Genomic DNA, 26,647 nt, shown 5'->3' on the forward strand with positions numbered 1-26,647 from the left:
ATGATCCCCGAGTGTCCGCGCGCCGGGGACTCGAGGAGCCGGACCCGCGTGCAGCTCCGCGCGGCAGCCGAGCCGAGCCGCGGCGTCAGCGGCTTGCTGTCCGGGATCCAGACCCCCATCAGCGGCTTGCTGTCCCGGATCCAGACCCCCATCAGCAGCGAGCCCTTCACCGAGCACTACAGCCTCATCCCCGGCAGGGAGCTGGGCAGGTAGGCGCCGGTTCACCTCCATGCGCGTTGGCTCACACAAAACTGTGATTTTTGTATTTTTTTAAATTACGCTTTACTGTTTTGTTTTGTTGTATATATTGAGTATTTTTTCTATCTATCTATCTATCTATCTATCTATCTATCTATCTATCTATCTATCTATCTATATATATATATATATATATATATATATATATATATATATATATATATATATATATATATATATATATAATGCTAGTGTTAGTCTGGAACCTGCCTTCATGCCTCACTGCGTAACAGAAGGCAGGTGACAGGGAACAAAGTTAATGAATATTAATAATACCCTTCACAAGTTAATATGCATTAAGAATGTTTTGTTTTGTTGGACAGGTTTTCTAAAAAAGTATGTTTAGGTATGCAAATTAGACATTTTAGTTTTACATTTGCTTTATATTATTATATCATTATTATTATATATTGCATACATTTCCAGAACAGAAACCTGAACATTGATTAATTTTGTTGACAGATTAGAGTCAAAGGTTTCTGCAGAGGGAGTTTAGGAGATCATCTCTTTGTATCACCTAAATCAGAAAATACTGGCAAAATATTAAAAAAATCCATCTTCTCCATGTTTTAATGACTGAAATGTCTAAATCAGGTTCTGAATGAAATCTGAACAAACTACCGGAACTACATGCAATCTATTTTAGTGTCCACTGATTACTAAGTCGATCTGCTGTTAAAAATATCAATCAATGTTATTTAATGTTAAACATTTGCTTCTTAAATGTAAGGATGAGCGGGGTCCAGAAGTAGCGCTGCTAGCGGCTTCATTCAGACGCTGCTGTGGGACTACGGATAATATTATGAACCCAGACTCCATGGAGTTTGATGTTCCCACGTATGTGGAGTTTACACAACAAGTATAAAGCAGAAGGTTATTTACATGGTGGATGAAGGAAACGGTAACTGTTTTACGGAGATAAGCCACGGCCCCTTTCACGGGCGAGTAACATTTGCAACGCATTTGGTGTGAACGCAGCATTTTTGCCGAGCGAGTAAACTGACGTGGTAAATGCGCCATGAATGTTGGCGATGCGTTTGGTGTGTAATGTCTGGAGGTACTTGTTGTCCCTCGTCCCTCCAGCCGTCCTCAGTTGTGTCCCTAACGTCCCTTAGGGACACTCGCACAAATCACACTTTAGCTAGTAGCGAGAAGCTAATCTAAAACATTCTACTCAAATCCTCCCGACCAGACGGCGGGTCTAGAACCCCCGACTCAACGGCCCTCGTCAGCGATTGGGCGGCTGAATAATAGTTCTACATTTGATCCTCCTTGATTGGAGCATGTCTGTGTACATCGTCTCTTTGAACTCGCTCCGCTGCAGCGCTGACTTCAGTTTGGATTTGAAAGCATCATCAGTGCGGTGGGATATTACTTTGATGTCCAGCTGTCTGTGGGATGAGCATCGGTTTCCCTCTGTTATTGAACACAACTATGAATAAACATGTCATCCGATCAGATGAACACATTAGCCGATTTATCCTTGGCGCTTGTAAAGGGAAATCCAGCCCATAGCTTCTGGCCTCTTTGGAACGGCTAACGTTTCACAGGATTTCTTCAAAGTTAATGAGCAGAGGAAATCTGGGACCTAGAGTCACAAGAACAATCCCCGTTGATTAGAACCAGCGTTTACCTCAACGGGCTGAGTCACGACAGTCACATGAATAGTTCTGTATGTAAAGTAACCGAGTGTTGACTCAGGTACGGCTTCAGAGATAAGAGCTCACACAACAAAGTTACTTCTGTGTGTGTGTGTGTGTGTGTGTGTGTGTGTGTGTGTGTGTGTGTGTGTGTGTGTGTGTGTGTGTGTGTGTGGCTTTGCATGACCTGACATTGTGACTGAGATTAGCTTCCACAGAACCACATGAAAGGTTGCATTAATCTGCCGTACCAGTCTGGTTGCAGGTCAGCTGACTCAAGTTCTTGTGCACCAAGGTCACCTTGGATCAGCGTGCTGCCTTTCTCCCTGTTGCATAATATTTCTATATGATTTGAATGGAGGTGTGTTTATCACTGGAGCTGTCATAGAGGGACAGTTATTGACAGCGCTCTGGTTGGTCGTGTCTGACAGGGCTGGTGATGGTGATGGTTTGACTGGTTTCCTCTCATGAAATAGCTGAGAGCTCTGCACTGTAGCGGCTAGAGCCATCAGTTTACCACCAGTTTACCTTCAGTTTACCACCAGTTTACCATCAGTTTACCTTTACCATCAGTTTACCACCAGTTTACCATCAGTTTACCTTTACCATCAGTTTACCACCAGTTTACCATCAGTTTACCACCAGTTTACCATCAGTTTACCTTTACCATCAGTTTACCACCAGTTTACCATCAGTTTACCATCAGTTTACCTTTACCACCAGTTTACCACCAGTTTACCATCAGTTTACCACCAGTTTACCATCAGTTTACCTTTACCATCAGTTTACCACCAGTTTACCACCAGTTTACCACCAGTTTGCCACCAGTTTACCACCAGTTTACCACCAGTTTGCCACCAGTTTACCACCAGTTTACCACCAGTTTACCACCAGTTTGCCATCAGTTTACCACCAGTTTACCACCAGTTTACCACCAGTTTGCCATCAGTTTACCACCAGTTTACCTTCAGTTTACCTTTACCATCAGTTTACCACCAGTTTACCACCAGTTTACCATCAGTTTACCTACAGTTTACCTTTACCACCAGTTTACCACCAGTTTACCACCAGTTTACCACCAGTTTGCCATCAGTTTACCACCAGTTTACCACCAGTTTGCCACCAGTTTACCACCAGTTTACCACCAGTTTGCCATCAGTTTACCACCAGTTTACCTTCAGTTTACCTTTACCACCAGTTTACCACCAGTTTACCATCAGTTTACCTTCAGTTTACCTTTACCACCAGTTTACCATCAGTTTACCTTTACCACCAGTTTGCCATCAGTTTACCACCAGTTTACCTTCAGTTTACCTTTACCATCAGTTTACCACCAGTTTACCACCAGTTTACCATCAGTTTACCTACAGTTTACCTTTACCACCAGTTTACCACCAGTTTACCACCAGTTTACCACCAGTTTGCCATCAGTTTACCACCAGTTTACCACCAGTTTGCCACCAGTTTGCCACCAGTTTGCCACCAGTTTACCACCAGTTTACCACCAGTTTACCATCAGTTTACCACCAGTTTACCACCAGTTTACCACCAGTTTGCCACCAGTTTACCTTCAGTTTACCTTTACCACCAGTTTACCACCAGTTTACCATCAGTTTACCACCAGTTTACCACCAGTTTACCATCAGTTTACCACCAGTTTACCACCAGTTTACCACCAGTTTACCATCAGTTTACCACCAGTTTACCACCAGTTTACCACCAGTTTGCCATCAGTTTACCACCAGTTTACCACCAGTTTACCTTCAGTTTACCATCAGTTTACCTTCAGTTTACCTTTACCATCAGTTTACCATCAGTTTACCATCAGTTTACCTTTACCATCAGTTTACCACCAGTTTACCATCAGTTTACCTTCAGTTTACCTTTACCATCAGTTTACCATCAGTTTACCTTTACCATCAGTTTACCATCAGTTTACCATCAGTTTACCTTCAGTTTACCTTTACCATCAGTTTACCTTTACCATCAGTTTACCACCAGTTTACCTTTACCATCAGTTTACCACCAGTTTACCACCAGTTTACCACCAGTTTACCACCAGTTTGCCACCAGTTTACCACCAGTTTACCACCAGTTTACCATCAGTTTACCTTCAGTTTACCTTTACCATCAGTTTACCATCAGTTTACCTTTACCATCAGTTTACCATCAGTTTACCTTCAGTTTACCTTTACCATCAGTTTACCTTTACCATCAGTTTACCACCAGTTTACCACCAGTTTACCACCAGTTTACCACCAGTTTGCCACCAGTTTACCACCAGTTTACCACCAGTTTACCATCAGTTTACCTTCAGTTTACCTTTACCATCAGTTTACCTTTACCATCAGTTTACCACCAGTTTACCTTTACCATCAGTTTACCACCAGTTTACCACCAGTTTGCCACCAGTTTACCACCAGTTTACCACCAGTTTACCATCAGTTTACCTTCAGTTTACCTTTACCATCAGTTTACCATCAGTTTACCTTTACCATCAGTTTACCATCAGTTTACCATCAGTTTACCTTCAGTTTACCTTTACCATCAGTTTACCTTTACCATCAGTTTACCACCAGTTTACCACCAGTTTACCACCAGTTTACCACCAGTTTGCCACCAGTTTACCACCAGTTTACCACCAGTTTACCATCAGTTTACCTTCAGTTTACCTTTACCACCAGTTTACCACCAGTTGCACATATCAGTGTGACATACCGTGTTTCCTGTTTAACCAGGTTTAATGCAGATGCACCATCATGCAGTGAGCACCAGCTTGCAGCTACTGGGGCAGAAAGATCCGAAAAAAAAGCATTTAGATAATTAGGTCGAGGTCACAGAAACACAGCTTTCTCAGAAGTGAAATAATGAATACTCGTGGTCATAACATAACCATGTTTGATCATTAAGTCTGTGTTTGTAACATCGAGGAGATCATTAAAAAATTGTAAAAATGAAATAAGAACAAATACTTCAGAACCAGCGTCCCTCCAACTCTACTGTCATGAACGTCAATACTATATTAAGTTAAGGCTCCTGCTGAGAGACATTCACTCTTTTATATGAAGCCGGCTCCTTGTTCAGCCCTGTTAGGACTCACGAGGCTGAAGGAGTACAGCTGCAACTAATCATTATGTTCATCATAGATCTCAGTATGTGTTTGACTAAATGGTGGGAAATTGTCCAAAACATCCAGAAGTTTCCAAGAGACCACAGTGATGTCAGTGGAAAAGCCAAGACTCTAAAATAATGACACAACACTCACTTTTAAAAGCCGTCAACCAGACACCAGCTTTAGTTGCCATGTTTGGTCACCTTATATATTTTGGTAATTAAGATACTTTGGAGTTATTCATCAGCTTAATAATGAAAATGTGACCAAACAACGTGCTTCATTGTTTGTGTTCTAGCTCATACTTTACTGAACTTGAACTTATCATTCAGACTAAGATGTCCCACAATGCTCTGCAAACACCAGGAGAGCAGCAGTCAGGGTTTGGTTGTCCGGTGGGTCCCTCAAGAGACCAACGTCAGCTGGTCCTCTACAGCTGACGGCCTCGCCCGTTCCCCGGTGGAGCCTTGGACTCTGCAATGGAATTCCATTCATTCATTCAGATTAAAGCCACACACACACACACTGGTTTGTGGTTTTTACCTGGACTACAAACATCAGCGTATGGAAGTACATAACTCATTCAATCTTTAAGATGAGTGTTTGTATGTGCCTCATCTGAACCGTGGTCTCAGCTTGTGTCCCGTCGGGCCTTCAGGCTGGAAGCTGATCCTGAAACAACGGGCAGAACGTTCTGCCTGTAGCGGCGGCGTTCTGGCAGCCTGTGTGTTCATAGTGTGTGAGGTGTGATGTGTGTTGGATGGATGCTGCCCGGCTCCAGGACCACGTTGAAGCACACGTTGAATCCAATGAGTCTGAGCTGAAGTTACTATAAAGAATGTGTTTGGGACGGTCACCGGGTTATTCTGAAAAAATCTTTCTTCTGAACCGCTTCTACATTCCTTCCATCTCCTAAAATGCCCTGAACTGTGAAAGGCTGTTCAGAAGTCTCTCTCTCTTTTTCAAAATGTCTCATCCTTATTTTAACAGTGAGACCCAACTCGTCCCGGCAGCAGCAGTGAGTCCCTTTGTGCTGAAGCTCTGTTAAATGTCTTTGTCAAACAGAGACGAGGCCGTCCTCACATTGGAGACACGTTTTGGGCATTTTTCCATATTTTGTTTGATCAAAGGAACCGAATGATTGAGCGTCACAGGATTTGACTATATTTCTGTCCGTTACCTAAAAGGAGGAAGGGGTGTGCATGCTGGTGCTTTAAGGCGGTGCTGCTTGACCCCACTAGCTGGACTCGGCTCACATGTTGGAGCAGGCTGGGGGTTTAAGGTAATACCCTCCCAGGTCTCTGCAGAGGGAGTCCCAGATGGCCCACAGCCAAGCTCCTTTAGAGACGACCACAATGGAGACGCAGTGAATTCCATATGGTCAAGACCCAAAGCTTGTTGCATGAGGGGTCTTAGTGACAGAACTGGCCGCTCTCTTATGAGCCCATATGGTGCTGGCAGAGCTCTCTGGTGATTGCCACCAACATGTCCCACTAGGAGCAACCTCCGTTATTTTTTGGGCTAAATTTGCTGATTGCTTTCATTTTAGTTTTACATTTTCACCTTATCAGGCTTGAGGTAAAGATCAAATCAACTCTCGACTATGAAAAACTAAAACCCTGCAGTCAACGAGGATGATGATGATTAAACATGGCGAGAGTGTTGATATTCAGAAATAACACACAAAGGAGAAGCTAACGTTGTTTGTTTTTTAATCCATGAATGGTTTTACCCCCCGGCTGCCAAGGCCGCAGTGTTTCATCATCATCTGTGTTAAATATATCTGCAGGTCGTCTATTTCCACAGTCCAATATTTTGACTATATATATATATATATATATATATATATATACATATATATGAGACATTTGATAAATAATCGTCAGTAATGTGGATATATTGACTATGTGGGTAAAGGTAAACTATAGAAAAGTGTCTGTAAAAAGTCTGGTAGAATTACACAATTTGACTGTAATTCATCCGATGCAACCAGGAAAAGACCACACGTATGCATTAAGGATATTACGATATCATCTAATACCATGTCTATCCTCATACGATGATGTCGATATGATATGGAGATATTGTTCTCGTCCTGTCAGAGTTAAATTATAAATACTGACATCCCAGCTTTGTCTCAAACATTTTTCGCCGTCTCCATGTTGTTGTTTTTGAAACATGAAGTGACCATATGTGGAATGTGTAAGAGTGACTTCAAGATACGTCTCTGGTAGCGACAGAGACCTGTCAATCACCTTGTAGCCCCGCCCTAAAGCATCCCCTGCTTTATGGTCTGTTTCACTCTAAATGACCATCATTTACTCAATGAACATCATGAAGAAGACTTGAAACTAGAGATTGAGTTTCAAACAACAAAAAGAAAAACCCTCGTGCAGCGCCTTCCTCTCCAGGCGGACGCTCTCTCTTCAAGATGATTATTACTCATTATTAGTTAAAAGATATCGCAGCATGATTACATTTCTTAAGCCAGTGGAACGGAGTAACATATGCATATGAACAATATGTTGTTTTTGTCATGGGTACTTTCACACAGAACGTGAATGATAGCTGAGCTTTCAGAATAAAGGCATCAACCAATCACGTTGTGCCGAACAGTTTGAGTTGCTCGTATATTCGTGAAACGACGACAGAGAGGCTCCATAGTCCGGAACCAAGACAACAAACTTTACGACCCTTATAAATGTTGACAAAGGCATTGAGACCAGAGCAGCGCTGTCTTTCACAATAAAAGCCCTGTTCTATTCTCAGTTTTAAAGTAGTAGTATGTGTGTGGAGATGAAACGGCTGACGGCATCGTGTGTTTCACTGTAACTGGGCCATGTGTCACAGCTGCTGCAGCCCTCTGCCTTCACGTGCACTGTGTGTGTTCACGTGCACTGTGTGTGTTCACGTCTCGTTAGTGTGTGAGTGCACACACAGCACGGCAAGGCTCTCTGCTGCAGCTCGGCTTCAGGCCCCGACAACCAGCACATCCATTAACCTGCTTCTCCACACCGGTGACCATCACATACATACACACACACACATGCACACACACACACACACACACACACACACACACACACACAGTCGTCTGTTTCAGGGTGTAGTCTGTGAATGGAGCTGCTGGCTTTGGAAATGTGCTGAGGCTGCTTTAGAAAAGGCTCTGGTGGCCCAGTATGGTTTCTAAAGAGCAGGCCCAGACCCCCAAACCAAACATGGCCACGCCCACAACCCACACACTCTCACACACACACACACACACACACACACACACACACACACTGCTGTCAGGGGTCTTTGAGCCAACGTGACCTGGAGAAGGATGCTGAAACATGACAAGTGCAACATGCATCAAAGGCCTTGTGGAGGGAGCTCTCTGGCCGTCCCGGCTCATCAGCAGACGCATTGATTTGTGGGAAAATGTTGGATGGAAAAATCTATTTCCAGAGGATTATGTTGGGATACATTCCGTGTTGACCGCGTGCTGCGATGCTGGCAGCGCTCTGTACGCGAGGATCCAATACCGGCCTGCAGCCATCGCTCGTCTCTCAGTCGCTTTCCTCATCATGAGCGTCAGTCTTCTGTGACCGGTCCTCTCCTCTTTCACCAGCGTTGGTGGAACGTCATGACGTTTAAAACGGAGTCTGTTCCAGAAAGGCAAAGTCGAGAAATGTGACATTCTCACTTTAGCTTGGATCCAGAAACTGTCTGTTGATCTGATTGGACTGACCAGGCAGAGAACAAAATGTTTTAATATAGTTCTACACTTATTGTAAACAATTCAAAATATCCAGGCGACCCGTGTATGCTTTTAGAACTCAAACATGTCATACCTATATTTACAACGCTGGGAGAGTTGAGTTTAATGTGGTGTGTCGTGTGTGTGTCGTATTTTTGGAGGTTGTGTTATATGACTGATATTGCCAGGGATGGGAAGTGATAGGATTTGATCTTTACTGATGGGTTGCTGGGTGGAAGAAGAGAAGATACAGGCAAGGTTCATCTTTACTTGTATTCTTTACTGTGGGCCAACTGCATCAAAAATATTAAAGAAATCAAAACGTGCCATAATGTACTAAATGAACATCATGCTGTATTGAAGAAGACTTGAAACTAGAGATTGAGACATAAACTCATGTTTACAATGTTTACTGAGGAAATGCATCAAGAGAAGTAGTCATTTATATAGACTTCTATACAACCAGAGGAGTCACCCCCTGGTGGTCAGGAGAGAGAATGCAGCTTTAACACATGAAGCATATACTTCTATACAACCAGAGGAGTCACCCCCTGGTGGTCAGGAGAGAGAATGCAGCTTTAACACATGAAGCATATACTTCTATACAACCAGAGGAGTCGCCCCCTGATGGTCAGGAGAGAGAATGCAGCTTTAACGCATGAAGCATATACTTCTATACAACCAGAGGAGTCACCCCCTGGTGGTCAGGAGAGAATGCAGCTTTAACACATGAAGCATGTACTTCTATACAACCAGAGGAGTCCCCCCCCAGTGGTCACGTAGAGATAATGCAGCTTTTCTGACCCTTCTTGGTCCAGCTCCAGTCCCAAACAAACAGAAACAACGTGTATAGCGTACGGCTGCCTACGTTCCAGTCAAATATATTTTTTCCCTTATCTGTTCAAGCAGCTAGTTTTATGAAGAACGTTGTATCTTGTCAACATCTTAATCATGAACTCATTGTATAGACATGAATGGTGACGACACAGCACACACTAAGTGCACGGCCCAGGAAGAGACCAGGTCTGGGTGAGGCTGCTGTAAACGGCCTGCAGGACCAACGAGAGGATCCTCCGTCCCTGACCTGACCGGTTGTTGTCTACATATGTTCAGCTTATTTTAAAACTGAAATTGAAACTCACATTGAAGGATATCATTGATAACATTAATACAGCGATATCTGCTCCGCTTATCAGTTCAAATTGACACTAATTGTTTAAGCTGCTCGTAGTTACATTGTGTCTTGTACACACACACACACACACACACACACACACACACACACACACACACACACATTAGTCTGCACACGTGCTGAAACCCGGACGACCACTCGTGTCGACAGGTGAACGCTGTCATCTTTCCATTTCATGTTTCACCTTTTATTTTATCATTAGGCAGCATCTAGCTGTAGCTCATGGGATGAGTGGTCGTCCTGCAACCACAAGGTCGCCGGCTCGATCCCCAGTCTCCCCATAGCTTGGTGTTGAAGTGTCCCTGAGCAGGACATCGAAGCCTCCGCTGTCCACCCCTTTATATATATATATATATAATTAAGTATGATGCAAATTTAGTCATTTTTGTGGAAGTCTTTGCTTTTGCAATGCACTTTTTCAAATGCATTTTGAAGCTGCAGAAAGCAGTCGCAGCACCAGGAGACGTGTCTCTTGGGTCTGTAGCTCCCAGCTGCATCGGCCCCATGACTCTCACATGAGGATGAAGCTGCTCAGCCTTTGTGGCAAACACACAGTCTTCTTCATTGAGATCCGAACTCATGGCTCTCTTCTTGCTCTTAGCTGTGGTTATTATCCATCTTAGATAAGGCAGTTGGTCCCAATATAACTAATGTTTGAACTGCCCCAGGAGGTACGTTGATGATAATTCATCATGGAGGGGGAAGATCCTCCCCAGGAGGTTTTTTATTTGATACACAAGCTCTATTTGACGCTTTTTAATGCACTCTGGCACTTTATATCTGTCAGGTAACGATAGCCTATTGTTTGTATAGCTACAGTAGCTAGCATCAGCCTTTTAACAGAGAAAATGCCAAAAGGTAAACGGTCAAAAGGGTGGCTGTATTTCGCAAAAAAAGATTCATAAAATCTCTCCCAGTTGATATTAATGATGACGTCCATAAAGCAGCAGTTTGTAGAATCCAACAGTGTCTGAGTTCTGTTGCACACGGTCCCATCAGGCCACCTGATGCTTGTCTGTTCTTTTTTTAAATATGTTGTTCATAGTTTGAAGTTAAAAAGTTTGAAGCTGTAGTTTGAAGTCAAGTGTTTCGTATTTATTTATATTAATAGTGCAGTGGTCCCTCGTTTATCGCGGGGGATACGTTCTAAAAATAACCCGCAATAGACGAAATCCGTGAAGTAATCAGCTTTATTTTTTTACAATTATGATACATGTTTTAAGGCCATAAAACCCCTAACCACACACTTTTATACACTTTTCTCAGACAGGCATTAACATGTTCTCACATTTCTCTCATTTAAACACTCTCAAAGCAAAGGTTTCATAAAGTTTTTTAGCTTTTGTGCGGATGATGTTGGTGTCCAGCGGAATGTTCTTTTTCCTGCTGTCGCTGATCCACAGAGCTAAAGCAGACTCCATCCTTACGATGGTCTTGTTGTGACAGTTACAACCCTTTTTGCATCCCTGTTAAAACGTATTGCTGCTGTCGTCCTTATGTTATTTTCCTCCTTCTTCATGTAACGAACCGAAGATTAATTTATTCCGTACTGGCGCCCTACAGCCGCGTAACTTCTACCTTCCTTTAGCATGTCCATAAGTCCAACTTTTTCTGCGATGGTTAGCATCTTCCTCTGCCTTTTGGGTGCGACCGCAGGTGCCTTTTTTGTTGCAGTTCGTTTCATCGACATTATGTTTTTTTTTCGGGTAGAAAACTTGCAAACATACAGCAGTTCAGAGTCACACTGCTAGCGATTGAACATTTATGTAAATCTGGCTAGCCGAACGCATTCTGTACTGTACAGGAGACGCTGCACGGAGGAGATTGACAATGGTGTACAGTCCCTTAGCCAATCAGGACGCAGAACACAATGCGCGTTCATACTGTACACTGTAAAAAAAAGCATGTCAAATTACACTAAAAAGAATCCGCGAGGCCGCGAAAGGTGAACCGCGTTGTAGTGAGGGACAACTGCATACCTAAAAAAGTATCGGCTCAGGCACCGTTTAGGCACCGCTGTCGTTTTAAAAGTATCGTTTTAGCACCGGAATCGGAAGGAAAAAAAACTATGCCCATCCCTACTTACAAGTTGCTTCTGACAACTGACATCTTTTTTTTTACTAATACTCGTTATGCCCCACCAGTCAGTTCACAGGTAATCCCAGCCACCTTTTAAAAGAAGAAGGGAAGCCGTTTCTGGCGTATCCGAGTGAGTCCTGGCTGTGGATTGGTCCGGTTCAGCCAGGCTGCTGCTGATTATTGGAGCATTGGCTGCTAATGGTAGCCAGAGGGGAAGTCAGCATGTGGGCTTGTCATCTCAATCATCAGCTATATTTCAGAGGATTTCCCCTGGGCAGCCTGCACATGTACACGCACTGAACACCTCCCAGCCAGGAATAAAACTGGGTCAGGCCAGGCAGTAGTGGTGGAGAGAGAACAGGGAAACGGTGCCAACAACATCCACCCAATGTTTTGAAGGTGCCTTTACAAACCCAGCATTAACCCCAAATACCCATCGACCTGTGAAGATGTTTCAGAATGAACTCAGCCTTCCAAGCAATAACCCGAACAGTGCTACTAGTGCAACAGGTCATAAAACTCACAGTTTGGATCACACCACGGGTCAGAGCGGATCGGATCAGCACGAACATGTTCTGACAGCGGTGGAGAAAGACCCCCAGGAAGAGCACACGGCTCTGAAGCAAATCCACCAAAGTGGCCAAACCATGGAGCACTTCTGGGTCAGTTATGTGATCCCATGGGCCCCCAAAACAACCTTGTTCCATTGGGAAAAAGATGTCTGTACCTTAGTGGACAATTTTTGTGTAGGCTCAGTAAACCTCCCAGTAAAGACCTCCCAGCCTCATTTACATCAGACGGTCCTAAAAGTTGTAAAATGCTGTAAAATGAGTTATTTCTGTTCCTGTGATTGGGCCTGAGAGCGAAGCTGGACTGAGGGCTTTTTAACCGGTCTGTTGAATGAGCTTCATTTAGAGAACTACTGCCTTACTGAAAATCTCTTTTTTCTGTTGTTTCATTTCAGCGAGAATCAAAGCGTAATTTCCTAATTATAAAGGTTGCATTAACTCATTTGACCTTTGTCCAAATTCAGAAGACAAATCTGCGATGGCTCCATCAGAAGATGGTGGACGTCTAGCCAGGCTGTTCACTGCCATACCCGCCAGCACAGCTGGAGCTCGGGTCACATCCCCACCTAAACACGGCCCTCTTCTCTTCCAGGGGGAAGTTTGCCGTGGTCAGGAAGTGTGTGGAGAAATGCACGGGCCACGAGTACGCCGCCAAGTTCATGAGGAAGAGACGGAAAGGCCAAGACTGCCGGATGGACATCATCCACGAGATCGCAGTGCTGGAGCTGGCCGCAGCCAGCCACCGGGTGGTCAACCTCCACCAGGTCTACGAGATGGCCTCTGAGATGGTGCTGGTCCTGGAGTTGTGAGTGTTCGTACATGTTCTCAGTCAACTCTGGCTTTTCCTCTGCAGCGTGAGTGTGTTCATGGGAGAGAGTTGTGGTTACAACAGAACCACGAGTGGAGACTTCATATGGCATGAGATGAAAGAAATATGATATAATCAGGCACTCAAAGGATAAAAAGCTGTCCAAACATGCGCATACAAAGCTTCAAGAGTCTTAAGAGTGTAATGTCGTGGACCAACGGGTTGCAGGACTCATTCCTGAGAACTCAAGCACAGAGCTGTAATCCTGAGCGGTTCATGATGAGCTGTACGCAGTTAGGTTTCCTTTAGAATACAGGCTTTCATACACGCTTGTGTCAGGGTGTAACCGGTGACTACTCTGAGCTTTGGTTGGCCTGTCACTGAACATGGAGAACACAGGAAGTAACCAGGGGGACGTCCCCACAAAGCAGAGAGGGGCCGGCCTCATGGAGCTGGTTTAGTGCTGCAGAGCTGCAGGCCACACTTTAATGCTTCAGCAGGCACCGGCTATTCCAACAATGGGCCTTTTGTGCATTAATATATAAATATACATATATACTGTATATATAGACTCTCTCTCTCTCACACACACACACACACACACACACACACACACACACACACACACACACACACACACACACACACACACACACACACACACACACACACACACACACACACACACACACACAGTGGGAACCAGGTCAAGCATGGCCCAGGCATTGAGACCAGTGGGATGAGATCAACAACTGCTCCGGCTACTGTCAACACCGTGTGTGTGTGTGTGTGTGTGTGTGTGTGTGTGTGTGTGTGTGTGTGTGTGTGTCCCACATACTGGGTCAAACTGAGCAGTGCCCCAGTTGTGCATTATTCCATACTTCTGACGGGTGAGTCTGTCTCCATAAGCCTGGGTCACAGGAAACCCAATCCACCCACGTCCTACAACTCTGTGTGTGTGTGTGTGTGTGTGTGTGTGTGTGTGTGTGTGTGTGTGTGTGTGTGTGTGTGTGTGTGTGTATGGCACACCAGTCTGATGAAGGAGGTCCCTCTCACTTTTCTTCTCTCTCTCTTCCTGTCCTCATCTCTCCCTCCACATGCCATATTGGATTTTGCCAGCGTCCCTCACCACAGTGACACACACACACACACACACACACACACACACACACACACACACACACACACACACACACACACAGGCAGATGACAGTCTGTGTTGATTAGAGGGTATTGACCACTGTGGATCAGCAGTGGCTCATGAACTCTCCCAGGCAGCTGATGCCTCACCATGTTCTCATGCCGCTGCAGGACTCTGCTGGTCCTGGATGTTCGTAGTTGTCCCGCTCTGAGTTCCCCTTCCATGTCCCCTCTCCATGTTCCTTCAAGGAAGGGTTTCACCGCGAAGGACAGGAGGGTAACACGTCCCTGCAGTGTTCCTCACGCTGCCAGTGGAACAGCTGAGCCTAACGGAAGCATTTCAGTCGTTTGGGGTCATAATGATAATTTTGGGGGAGTGGCTTTTGAAGCTGCCCTGCCTTTGAACTGATGTTGATGTAGGTGTTCGGCGGCTCAAATGGTTTACTTTGCTCCCCCGTTCTTTGGCGCTTCATCTCGATGTCAGACTGACGGAGAACTGAAGCCGTGAGATCGCTCTCCTCAAAGCCACCAGACTCCAGAAATATACGATCGTGGTTTATGAGCCGAAAGCTAGACGTGTCTATCGGCAGCTGATCCGTGGGTCCATCTCCACTCTGTGTCTGCACGGAGAGACTCGGCCGTGGAGCCGGAGAGGCTGCTGTGGGACAGGGTTATGTGCTGTCCGCAGCACATGCCACACAATGCAATCCGTCCTGTTAAGGAGATCCCTTAAATGCCTTTAAATGCTCCAGTCGGCCCGACCACCTCCCTCGGGCCGTAATCCCAATCCCAGCCATTGTTCAAAAAAAGGATAATCCCAGCATTAACTTCCCTGAATGAGGATGGTGCTCCCTGTCACAGACACTCACTCACTCACTCACTCACTCACTCACTCACTCACTCACTCACTCACTCACACAGGCTGAGTGACACACACACAGAAACACACCACCATTTGGTTGTGTGTGTAAATGCATTATTCATTTCCCTGGGATTTGAGAATGTTATTTAAGGATCAGGCCTAATTGATGTGAGAAATGTGTTTGTATGAATGTTAATAGCCACATTGCTCACTCACTAATTAGGTGTGTGTGTGTGTGTGTGTGTGTGTGTGTGTGTGTGTGTGTGTGTGTGTGTGTGTGTGAGAGAGAGTGTGAGCTCTTCCCAGTGTTTGGATGCCTTAATAAGCATGCATGGAGGATTTATTCATTTATCAAATGCTTTTTCCTGAAAGACTGAAAAGTCTTCCATTCCAAATGTGGAAACTTCCGTTCATTGGTTGCCAAAAACGACAACATGGCAAAGGCCGTAATTCAAGAAGGCGACAGCAAATTCGCCGTAATCTCTTCAAAATACGTCTCCATGACGACGTCCACTTCCTATATACAGTCTATGGTCTGACAGGATACTGGATTCAGTTCCTCTAAATGACCTCCATGTTGTCCCTTGAGACAGAGTAGACACAGCTGACTCCTAGTCGGTGGCCCAACACACTCGGGTTCCCTCTAATGAGGGTCATTTATGGAATTTATTATCGGCATAGTCTCAAACTACAGTGGATTTATTTCATACTTTTCTACCCAACGTTGATCCGCTAGTCCCAGGATGAGCTCAATATGGTCAGTCAAGTGTTATATTGATGAGTAATACACATTTATAAACATCCAAAGGAATCTTTGATATGAAGATATGAATCATAAGGCCGTGTGGCAGCACCATTCAGTGCATGTGAACAAACATCTTCTTTCCTGTTTATCAGAGGGGAAATAGAGCAGAATGCTTTCATTCTTCCTTTAGAGGGATGTTGACAACATCACCCGTCTTTTATCTCGCCGACAGCTGACGGATATTTCAGTGCAGTGGGGCAAGCGGTGATGACGGAGGCTGATGGGGGAGAGGAGGGAGGAGAGGAGGGGAGAGGAGAGGAGAGGAGAGGAGAGGAAAGGAAAGGAAAGGAAAGGAAAGGAGAGGAGAGAGAAGGGTTCAGATATGCTGTGAAGAAGGCTCAACTTGACATAGAAAACTATTCATGCCATGATGGGGGGTGGGGAGGAAAACAGGAAAATGAGCCGAAGCTTCTTTTTTCTTCTTCAGTTTCTTCTTCAGTAGAGGCTTCAGTTGAGGCTTCAGTTAGCCGCTTCAGTAGAGGCTTCAGTTGAGGCTTCAGTTAGCGGCTTCAGTAGAGGCTTCAGTTAGCCGCTTCAGTAGAGGCTTCAGTTAGCGGCTTCAGTAGAGGCTTCAGTTAGAGGCTTCAGTAGAGGCTTCAGTTGAGGCTTCAGTTAGAGGCTTCAGTAGAGGCTTCAGTAGAGGCTTCAGTTAGCCGCTTCATTATCGGCTTCAGTTAGCGGCTTCAGTAGAGGCTTCAGTTAGAGGCTTCAGTAGAGGCTTCAGTTGAGGCTTCAGTTAGAGGCTTCAGTAGAGGCTTCAGTTAGCCGCTTCAGTAGAGGCTTCAGTTAGCGGCTTCAGTAGAGGCTTCAGTTAGAGGCTTCAGTAGAGGCTTCAGTTGAGGCTTCAGTTAGAGGCTTCAGTAGAGGCTTCAGTTGAGGCTTCAGTTAGCGGCTTCAGTAGAGGCTTCAGTTAGCCGCTTCATTATCGGCTTCAGTTAGCCGCTTCAGTAGCCGCTTCAGTTAGCGCCTTCATTAGCGGCTTCAGTTAGCGCCTTCAGTTAGAGGCTTCAGTTGAGGCTTCAGTTAGCGCCTTCATTAGAGGCTTCAGTTCGCGGCTTCAGTTAGCGCCTTCATTAGAGGCTTCAGTTACGGCTTCAGTTAGCGCCTTCATTAGAGGCTTCAGTTACGGCTTCAGTTAGAGGCTTCAGTTGAGGCTTTAGTTAGCCGCTTCAGTAGAGGCTTCAGTTGAGGCTTCAGTTAGCGCCTTCATTAGAGGCTTCAGTTACGGCTTCAGTTAGCGCCTTCATTAGAGGCTTCAGTTACGGCTTCAGTTAGAGGCTTCAGTTGAGGCTTTAGTTAGCCGCTTCAGTAGAGGCTTCAGTTGAGGCTTCAGTTAGCCGCTTCAGTAGAGGCTTCAGTTGAGGCTTCAGTTAGAGGCTTCAGTAGAGGCTTCAGTTGAGGCTTCAGTTAGCCGCTTCAGTAGAGGCTTCAGTAGAGGCTTCAGTTGAGGCTTCAGTTAGAGGCTTCAGTTGAGGCTTTAGTTAGCCGCTTCAGTAGAGGCTTCAGTTAGCCGCTTCAGTAGAGGCTTCAGTTGAGGCTTCAGTTAGCCGCTTCAGTAGAGGCTTCAGTTGAGGCTTCAGTTTGCCGCTTCAGTAGAGGCTTCAGTAGAGGCTTCAGTTAGCCGCTTCAGTAGAGGCTTCAGTTAGCGGCTTCAGTAGAGGCTTCAGTTAGCGGCTTCAGTAGAGGCTTCAGTTAGCCGCTTCAGTAGAGGCTTCAGTTAGCGGCTTCAGTAGAGGCTTCAGTTAGCCGCTTCATTATCGGCTTCAGTTAGCCGCTTCAGTAGCCGCTTCAGTTAGCGCCTTCATTAGCGGCTTCAGTTAGCGCCTTTAGTTAGAGGCTTCAGTTGAGGCTTCAGTTAGCGCCTTCATTAGAGGCTTCAGTTCGCGGCTTCAGTTAGCGCCTTCATTAGAGGCTTCAGTTACGGCTTCAGTTAGCGCCTTCATTAGAGGCTTCAGTTACGGCTTCAGTTAGCGCCTTCGTTAGAGGCTTCAGTAGAGCCTTCAGTTAGCGGCTTCAGTAGAGGCTTCAGTTAGCGGCTTCAGTAGAGGGTTCAGTTAGCCGCTTCATTAGCGGCTTCAGTTAGCCGCTTCAGTAGCCGCTTCAGTTAGCGCCTTCATTAGCGGCTTCAGTTAGCGCCTTCATTAGAGGCTTCAGATGAGGCTTCAGTTAGCGCCTTCATTAGATGCTTCAGATGAGGCTTCAGTTAGCCGCTTCATTAGCGGCTTCAGTTAGCCGCTTCAGTAGCCGCTTCAGTTAGCGCCTTCATTAGCGGCTTCAGTTAGCGCCTTCATTAGAGGCTTCAGATGAGGCTTCAGTTAGCGCCTTCATTAGAGGCTTCAGTTAGCGCCTTCATTAGAGGCTTCAGTTGAGGCTTCAGTTAGCGCCTTCATTAGAGGCTTCAGTTACGGCTTCAGTTAGCGCCTTCATTAGAGGCTTCAGTTGAGGCTTCAGTTAGCGCCTTCATTAGAGGCTTCAGTTACGGCTTCAGTTAGCGCCTTCATTAGAGGCTTCAGTTACGGCTTCAGTTAGCGCCTTCGTTAGAGGCTTCAGTTACGGCTTCAGTTAGCGGCTTCATTAGAGGCTTCAGTAGAGCCTTCAGTTAGCGGCTTCAGTAGAGGCTTCAGTTAGCGGCTTCAGTAGAGGCTTCAGTTAGCCGCTTCATTAGCGGCTTCAGTTAGCGGCTTCAGTTAGCCGCTTCATTAGCGGCTTCAGTTAGCCGCTTCAGTAGCCGCTTCAGTTAGCGCCTTCATTAGCGGCTTCAGTTAGCGCCTTCATTAGCGGCTTCAGTTAGCGCCTTCATTAGAGGCTTCAGATGAGGCTTCAGTTAGCGCCTTCATTAGAGGCTTCAGTTAGCGCCTTCATTAGAGGCTTCAGTTGAGGCTTCAGTTAGCGCCTTCATTAGAGGCTTCAGTTACGGCTTCAGTTAGCGCCTTCATTAGAGGCTTCAGTTGAGGCTTCAGTTAGCGCCTTCATTAGAGGCTTCAGTTACGGCTTCAGTTAGCGCCTTCATTAGAGGCTTCAGTTACGGCTTCAGTTAGCGCCTTCGTTAGAGGCTTCAGTTACGGCTTCAGTTAGCGGCTTCAGTAGAGGCTTCAGTTAACGGCTTCAGTAGAGGCTTCAGTTAGCGGCTTCAGTAGAGGCTTTAGTTAACCGCTTCATTAGCGGCTTCAGTTAGCCGCTTCAGTAGCCGCTTCAGTTAGCGCCTTCATTAGCGGCTTCAGTTAGCGCCTTCATTAGAGGCTTCAGTTACGGCTTCAGTTAGAGGCTTCAGTTAGAGGCTTCAGTTAGAGGCTTCAGTTAGAGGCTTCAGTAGAGGCTTCAGTTAGAGGCTTCAGTAGAGGCTTCAGTTAGAGGCTTCAGGTGGAGGCTTCATTAGAGGCTTCAGTTAGAGGCTTCAGTTAGAGGCTTCAGTAGAGGCTTCAGTTAGAGGCTTCAGGTGGAGGCTTCAGTTAGAGGCTTCATTAGAGGCTTCAGTTAGAGGCTTCAGTTAGAGGCTTCAGTTAGAGGCTTCAGTAGAGGCTTCAGTTAGAGGCTTCAGTTAGAGGCTTCAGGTGGAGGCTTCAGGTGGAGGCTTCAGGTGGAGGCTTCAGTTAGAGGCTTCAGTTAGAGGCTTCAGTTAGTCCCCTCAGATGATTGACCTCCCCACCCCCATTGTTGTGTGTTAGTGCTGTGACTGAAGCAGGTCAGATATGAAGCTGCGTATCTAGGTCAGCTGACGTTGGTGTTTTCTTTTCCTTTTCCCCCTTACTGACCCTTCTGAGGTGGAGCGTAACGGGCGGCTGATCACAGCCTGAATCGATCCTTTTCCCACAGCGCTGCGCTCACACATCTCATTCATGACATTAGCCACTGGCCAATCACAAGTCCTGCAGCAACCTGACCTCACCGGGCTTCAGGCCGCAGGCCGACCCGCTTTGGTTGGCCTGTAAAATGACCCATTTGCCGGGGCCTCTTCCAGTGTTGGTTTCAAAGTGAAGCTCCTTTTCCCATGAATGCTGGCAGCTCCACCCAGACACATGAGCTCCTTCCAGAACTGCTTCTGGAAACCACTCAGAGGCTTTAGAAGAACCAGGAACATCTTCTATCTTCTAGAGCACTTCTCAACACACTCCTGAAGGTATTTTGCACTGCATGAATTAGCCTAGCCGCTAGCGGGCATGAGTACGTTGGTTAATAAGGCCCAATCCCAACCTGCACTCTGCCATAGAGGCCCTGAGGGTTTAGTCCTGTCCCCAAGTCAAATCATCCAGTGTTTGAGTCTCTCTCACAGACCGTTTCAGCCCTTTATCAACACTTTCCTTAAGTCCACATTTCTGCACACTGCCAGAGGGAATTAGCCACAATTCATAGCGAAGTGCCGTTAAACACGGGGTAAGAAAAGGTAAACAAAGTTAGTTTAAGCCACAAATGCCAAACGCCTGCTGGCTCCAGCTTCAGGAACGTGTGGATGCTGCTACTTTGCTGCCCCACTTCACATTCACTTCCGTGATTTCAGTTTTGCCTGCTGTTGTGTTAGTTCTCACAAAGCCAGCGCTCTGCAGACCCTGTCCCCAAGCCACTGCAGAGTTTAGGAGAGGAGGAGCTCAGTATTTAGCTTCAACTCCTATTGCCCTCAAGAACGGCCTCCTCCCATATGAGTATCCCGTTTTATCACAATATCAAATTGCAGACTGCATTTTATTTTATAACGCACTTTTCATTCAAAATAATCTCAAGAGTGCCACAGAGCCAATATATAGTAAAACAAATAAAAACATAGTTAAAACTAACTATGATAAAAAAAGAAATAGCTGACCAATTTAACACAAAGTAAAAGTAGGCCAGTCTTAAAAGAGTCCAGTGTCCGTGTGTTCCTCAGCTGGTCAGGGAGTCTGTTCCTTAAGGGCGGCGCTGCCAAGGTTGCCAATGGTGCAGCTTGGGGTTGGGCACCCGGTCTGGTCGTCCATGGTGGAGCTTGGTGTTGGGCACCCGGTCTGGTCGTCCATGGTGGAGCTTGGTGTTGGGCACCCGGTCTGGTCGTCCATGGTGGAGCTTGGTGTTGGGCACCCGGTCTGGTCGTCCATGGTGGAGCTTGGTGTTGGGCACCCGGTCTGGTCGTCCATGGTGGAGCTTGGTGTTGGGCACCCGGTCTGGTCGTCCATGGTGGAGCTTGGTGTTGGGCACCCGGTCTGGTCGTCCATGGTGGAGCTTGGTGTTGGGCACCCGGTCTGGTCGTCCATGGTGGAGCTTGGTGTTGGGCACCCGGTCTGGTCGTCCATGGTGGAGCTTGGTGTTGGGCACCCGGTCTGGTCGTCCATGGTGGAGCTTGGTGTTGGGCACCCGGTCTGGTCGTCCATGGTGGAGCTTGGTGTTGGGGACCCGGTCTGGTCGTCCATGGTGGAGCTTGGTGTTGGGCACCCGGTCTGGTCGTCCATGGTGGAGCTTGGTGTTGGGCACCCGGTCTGGTCGTCCATGGTGGAGCTTGGTGTTGGGCACCCGGTCTGGTCGTCCATGGTGGAGCTTGGTGTTGGGGACCCGGTCTGGTCGCCCATGGTGGAGCTTGGTGTTGGCGACCCGGTCTGGTCGCCCATGGTGGAGCTTGATGTTGGGGACCCGGAGGAGCGACCAGCCTGTAGACCTGAGGGTGTGGGTGGAGGTTTGGGTAGTAATGAGTTCTTGTAGGAGGTGCATGTCCATTTATGCATTTATGGGTGAGTAGGAGGACTTTGTAGTCAATCCGTAATGAGACGGGGAGCTAGTGCAGTAAATGCAGAATGGGTGTTATGTGCTCATATTTCCAGACTCTCATCACATCTTGTCCTACTAGCGGTGGAACGGACCGCTCTAGATCCCTGATCCGGACAGACCCCCCCTTACGGTTCTTCACGCATGTGAACAGGGATTACATTACAACACATTAGGGATTACATTACAACAGGATGATACAGTTTAACGTTAACCATCACAGTGTGAAAAACTGTTTTTAAAATATGAGATCAGGACATTTGCTTCATGCTTTTCTAGTCTCTGATCTCTGCTGATGTCACTTTGTAATCAACCAGTCTATGCTGAAGACAGCTGGTAACCATGGCAGCACTATGCAATGTGTGAATGATAGTCCTGAAGGGCAGGTGGCACCTTGCATGGTAGCCTGTCATCAGTGAATGAATGTGTGTGAATGATGACATGTAGTGTTAAAGCACTAAAACACTATACATGACTACAGCAAACTAAAAGTTTAACATGTAGTACGTTTGGCGGTTTACTAACTTCAGAGTGTTGAAATGATTTTTTGGGGCGGTGGCAAACAATTAAAACGTTCTGGATCCTTGTAGACCAGCTGCTATGACCAAATAACAAAGGGATCTGTATCTGGTAGTGTTGATCATTGATTGACACGATGTTGTTCCCGTTGGAAGCGGCTCCATTGCTCGGCCCCTGGAGGTGCTGCCTTCAGCGTTGCTCGTTAACAAGTTAACAAAGTCAGGCGGCGGGACATGGCAAAGTTGATCTAAAAAAACTGCACCAATACGGCAACATCTTTTGATTTGAAGCCGACGAAAGACACAAGCCCAAAAAGCCTCGACGAGGCGCCGTGAGACACTGCAGGATGACACTGCCATCCTCTGGGGAGCAGCGGCTCAGTCGAGAGCGACACCTCGTGGTCGACTCAGTACTTCTACATTACTTTCACTCTAGAAACTAGAAGGACAAATGCCTCGACTCTCGCATGACTTGGATCCACACCCAATTGATTGGGCTCTCCCTCAGTCACACCCTTCTACGTCGTTTCAAGTCAATCAGGCCAGTGTTCTGTCACCCTGCTGACAAACAAACAAACCAAACCGAAGACATGACCTGGTCCCTACTGAACAGCAGGGCCAGGACCCGTGTGTCCTGCTTGGTGCGTGCTCTGTGGGGTGTCTGACCTCCAGTGTTCCCCTACTCTCCGTTGGGTTAAAGACCTTTTCTTCTCACCTTGAAAAACCCAAAACACTCCTCATCCCCCCCCCAGGCTCCTCTGAGATAAAGCCTAATTCAGCGTCCCCCCCTGAGGGGACGTCTATTCCTGACTGCCCTTCTGTCTTTTTCTGTCCCGCCATGAGCCCGGTCTAATTGAGTTTATCCGTGTGAGTTTACCTCAGGTCGGGGCCTGAAGCCGGCTGTGAGGGGCCCTGTTTACCCGCGTGAGGAGCCCTGTTTGTTTACCCGGGTGAAGGGCCCTCAACACGGCCGGCCCTGTTCAAGTGGAACGCACCATAATTTGTGTGTTTGTCTATCTGCCTCTTGCCTGGTGCATGCTGGGATGTGCTGCTAACCCTGCTCACCTTAAGCCGAGGGAATGGAAGATCTACGATGCTTTTACACTGAATCACTTCGAGGTGGCATGGGAACATTCTTGATTGTGTGTGTGTGTGTGTGTGTGTGTGTGTGTGTGTGTGTGTGTGTGTGTGTGTGTGTGTGTGTGTGTGTGTGTGTGTGTGTGTGTGCAGTGCTGCTGGAGGTGAGATCTTCAACCAGTGCGTGTCAGACGAGGAAGACGAGGCCTTCAGCGAGGAAGACGTGAAGAGGCTCATGAGGCAGATCCTGGAGGGAGTGTCCTTCCTCCACCAGAACAATGTGGTCCACCTGGACCTGAAGGTCAGTGTGAGGTCTGAAAGGAGTCCGTTGAGATGAAACCTAATTCATTCACTCTGACATGAGAGCCCTGACATAACCCTCCGGTCTAGACCAGGGGAGTCCAGACGGTTCATGCCGGGGCCACATGGAGGAAAAACAAGTCTATCATCCTGGGCCATAAGCCGCTTTGAGATTTGTACGCTGGAGTCAGCTGATGGATGACTTCACTCGGCAGTATACATCACTCCTGTTGGGAGCAGCTTACTTACTCGCTTTCCACTTTTCAGCCTGGTTTTGTAGAACTCATTAGTGGACAAGGCGGTCCTCAGAAGCCCGAATGTGTCAGGTTTGATCCATCAGAAACAGAAGCGTTACCCGTAAAGCTGAGTGGACCCAGTAGGATCCTGTGTCGTCATACTCTCTCTCCTTCACGTGTCTCCCAGCCTCAGAACATCCTGCTGACCAGCAGCTCTCCTCTGGGGGACATCAAGATCGTGGACTTCGGTCTGTCCAGGATGGTCAGCAGCCACCAGGAGCTCCGGGAGATCATGGGGACCCCGGAGTACGTCGGTGAGTTGGTCACTACTCCACCACACTGCTCTCCTGTTTGCCCCGATGCCATTGAGAGTGATGGACGGCTGTGTTTGTGTTCTTGTTTCAGCTCCTGAGGTTCTAAACTATGAGCCCATAAGCACAGCCACAGATATGTGGTAAGAGGACTCTTCTGTTTCTAGGTCACGAACATACGGGCCCCCAGTGGTAGATCATGTGTACTGACACTAAGTGGGATGAGAATGCCATTCGCAGGTTATTTGCTCATAATCCAAAAATAAATAAAATGAGTTTAATATTAATAAATCACCAGAAGGAGTACAATTCATTGTGAAATGAATGTGAACCAAATATCTCTTATAGCTGGTACTTCAGAGGGTCCGTCCTCTGGGGACCATGCATGTCAATCCATCATAACCCACTCCAGATGAAGAGGTGTTTCATTTGTGGACACAGCTGCTGCCTTTAAGTCTAGTTGGGACTATACATCAACTTGTTGTACACAAGTTGATGTATACAACTCGCATGATACAAGGAGGTTCACGACATGTTCTGATTCACTCTCGTTCTTTTTAATGTACCATAAAAGTTACAAGCCGCTACTACCTTCGGTCAGTTTCCCCGTTAGCTCCCCGCTGTAGCCAGCTAGCCCTCCTGCTAGCGCGCTGCTAGCTCCCCGACAACCACCGAAGGTAGCGGGACCAGCCCCAGCTCGACACCCGACTCAGGCAGAGGGGACGCGGGCAGTAGCAGCTGTAGCAAGCTAGCAGCAGCGGGGAGCTAGCGCTGCTGCTAGCTTGCTACAGCGGGGACACCCACCGGAGGTTGAAGCGGCTTGTAACCCGACTTTTCCGGTAAACATCATGTCTCAGTAATGTTAGCTTCCACATTGCATTGATACCTTTCATGATTTCAAGTCATCTCCACTAATAAAACCATCATAACTAGAACATTCATTGTTTTGCAGTGAAAACTAAGGCTTCTGTGTTTCATGACATGACGAAACATGCAGAATGTACGACGACACAACGATATGAGCTAAGAAACTGACGCAGTTCAAACAGTGTTAGTGCTTTTCAGCAATAAACTCAAACACTGTGAAACAAAAAGAAACTGTGAAACTCAGATATTACTTGTTTATTTTTCCTTAATCATTTTGTAATGGCTATTTTTCACATTGTGGTTTGGCCTCTGGGTGAAGGATGTAACCTCATCCCTGCATTGTGGATGCCGTGTGTTCAGGAGCGCTGGTGTTCTGGCCTACGTGATGCTGACGGGCATCTCCCCGTTCCTGGGCGAGAGCAAGCAGGAGACCTTCCTCAACATCTCCCAGCTCAACGTGAGCTACAGCGAGGACGAGCTGCAGCGGCCGGACCGGAGCGCCCGCTGCTTCATCCAGACGCTGCTCCGCAAGCAGCCACAGTCAGTGCACTCCTTGTGGGGAGGGGACTATCGGGCTCGTATCCAGTCTCTCACCGGTTCTTCTGAATGTATAGGGAGGAAAAAATACCATTCATTCAGCTTGATTCATTTTTCTTGTATGTAAACGAATAGTGTTTCTACCAACATCCTTAAAACAAACTGATGAACTTCTGCTGTTTCCTCCTTGTACTTGTGAGGCTTTTATTGAGTTTGAGACAACCAGAGTTAGTCAGCATCTGCTGGAGTCCCATCTAGAAGCTCCTTAGGTAGTTGTCTCCTCTCACATCATATGAGTCTCACGCTGGACTGAGAGACAGAAAGAGAGACTGGAGAGGTGAAGCGGAACAGGAAACACAAAACATGTGATGATGATTTGATCGTGTGTGTGTGTTTGTGTTCAGGGATCGGGCCACAGCCGAGCAGTGTCTCAAACACCCCTGGCTTCAGTTCTCAGAGCTTCAGGAGCCCCAGACGGCGGAGGAGACCCTCCCAGTGGAGGAGACCCTCAGAGTGGAGGACCAGGAGGCATCCAGCTCCACCAGTACCTCGACCAGTACCTCCACCAGTGCCTCGACCAGTGCCCCTGAGCCTGCCAGCAGCTCCACGGCGGCGGAGGAGGAGCTGCTCGTGGTGGCCGCCTACACGCTGGGTCAGTGCCGCCAGTCGTCCTCCTCGGAGAAGGAGGCCCTGGCGGCCGAGCAGGAGGCCATCTCCAAGCGCTTCAAGTTCGAGGAGCCGTTCATTGCGCTGCAGGAGGCCCCTGGGGAGTTCAGACCTGCTGCGTATATTATACAGGAGGCCCCTGGGGAGTTCAGACCTGCTGCATATATTATACAGGAGGTCCCTGGGGAGTTCATCTACTGA

At 47.0% G+C, this 26,647-nt stretch overlaps 1 protein-coding gene across 1 annotated transcript; it reads left to right on the top strand.

Annotated features, from left to right (window-relative positions):
• stk17a (serine/threonine kinase 17a) lies at positions 1-26,647 on the top strand (the record flags this gene model as incomplete). Its single annotated transcript, XM_079234483.1, has 7 exons — positions 1-209; positions 13,188-13,400; positions 23,683-23,830; positions 24,253-24,379; positions 24,471-24,519; positions 25,604-25,783; positions 26,185-26,647. 7 exons carry the CDS (start codon positions 1-3, stop codon positions 26,645-26,647), a joined length of 1,389 nt encoding a protein of 462 aa, XP_079090609.1.

Source organism: Taurulus bubalis (assembly GCF_910589615.1).
Source record: "Taurulus bubalis genome assembly, chromosome: 18".
Lineage (NCBI taxonomy): Eukaryota > Metazoa > Chordata > Actinopteri > Perciformes > Cottidae > Taurulus > Taurulus bubalis.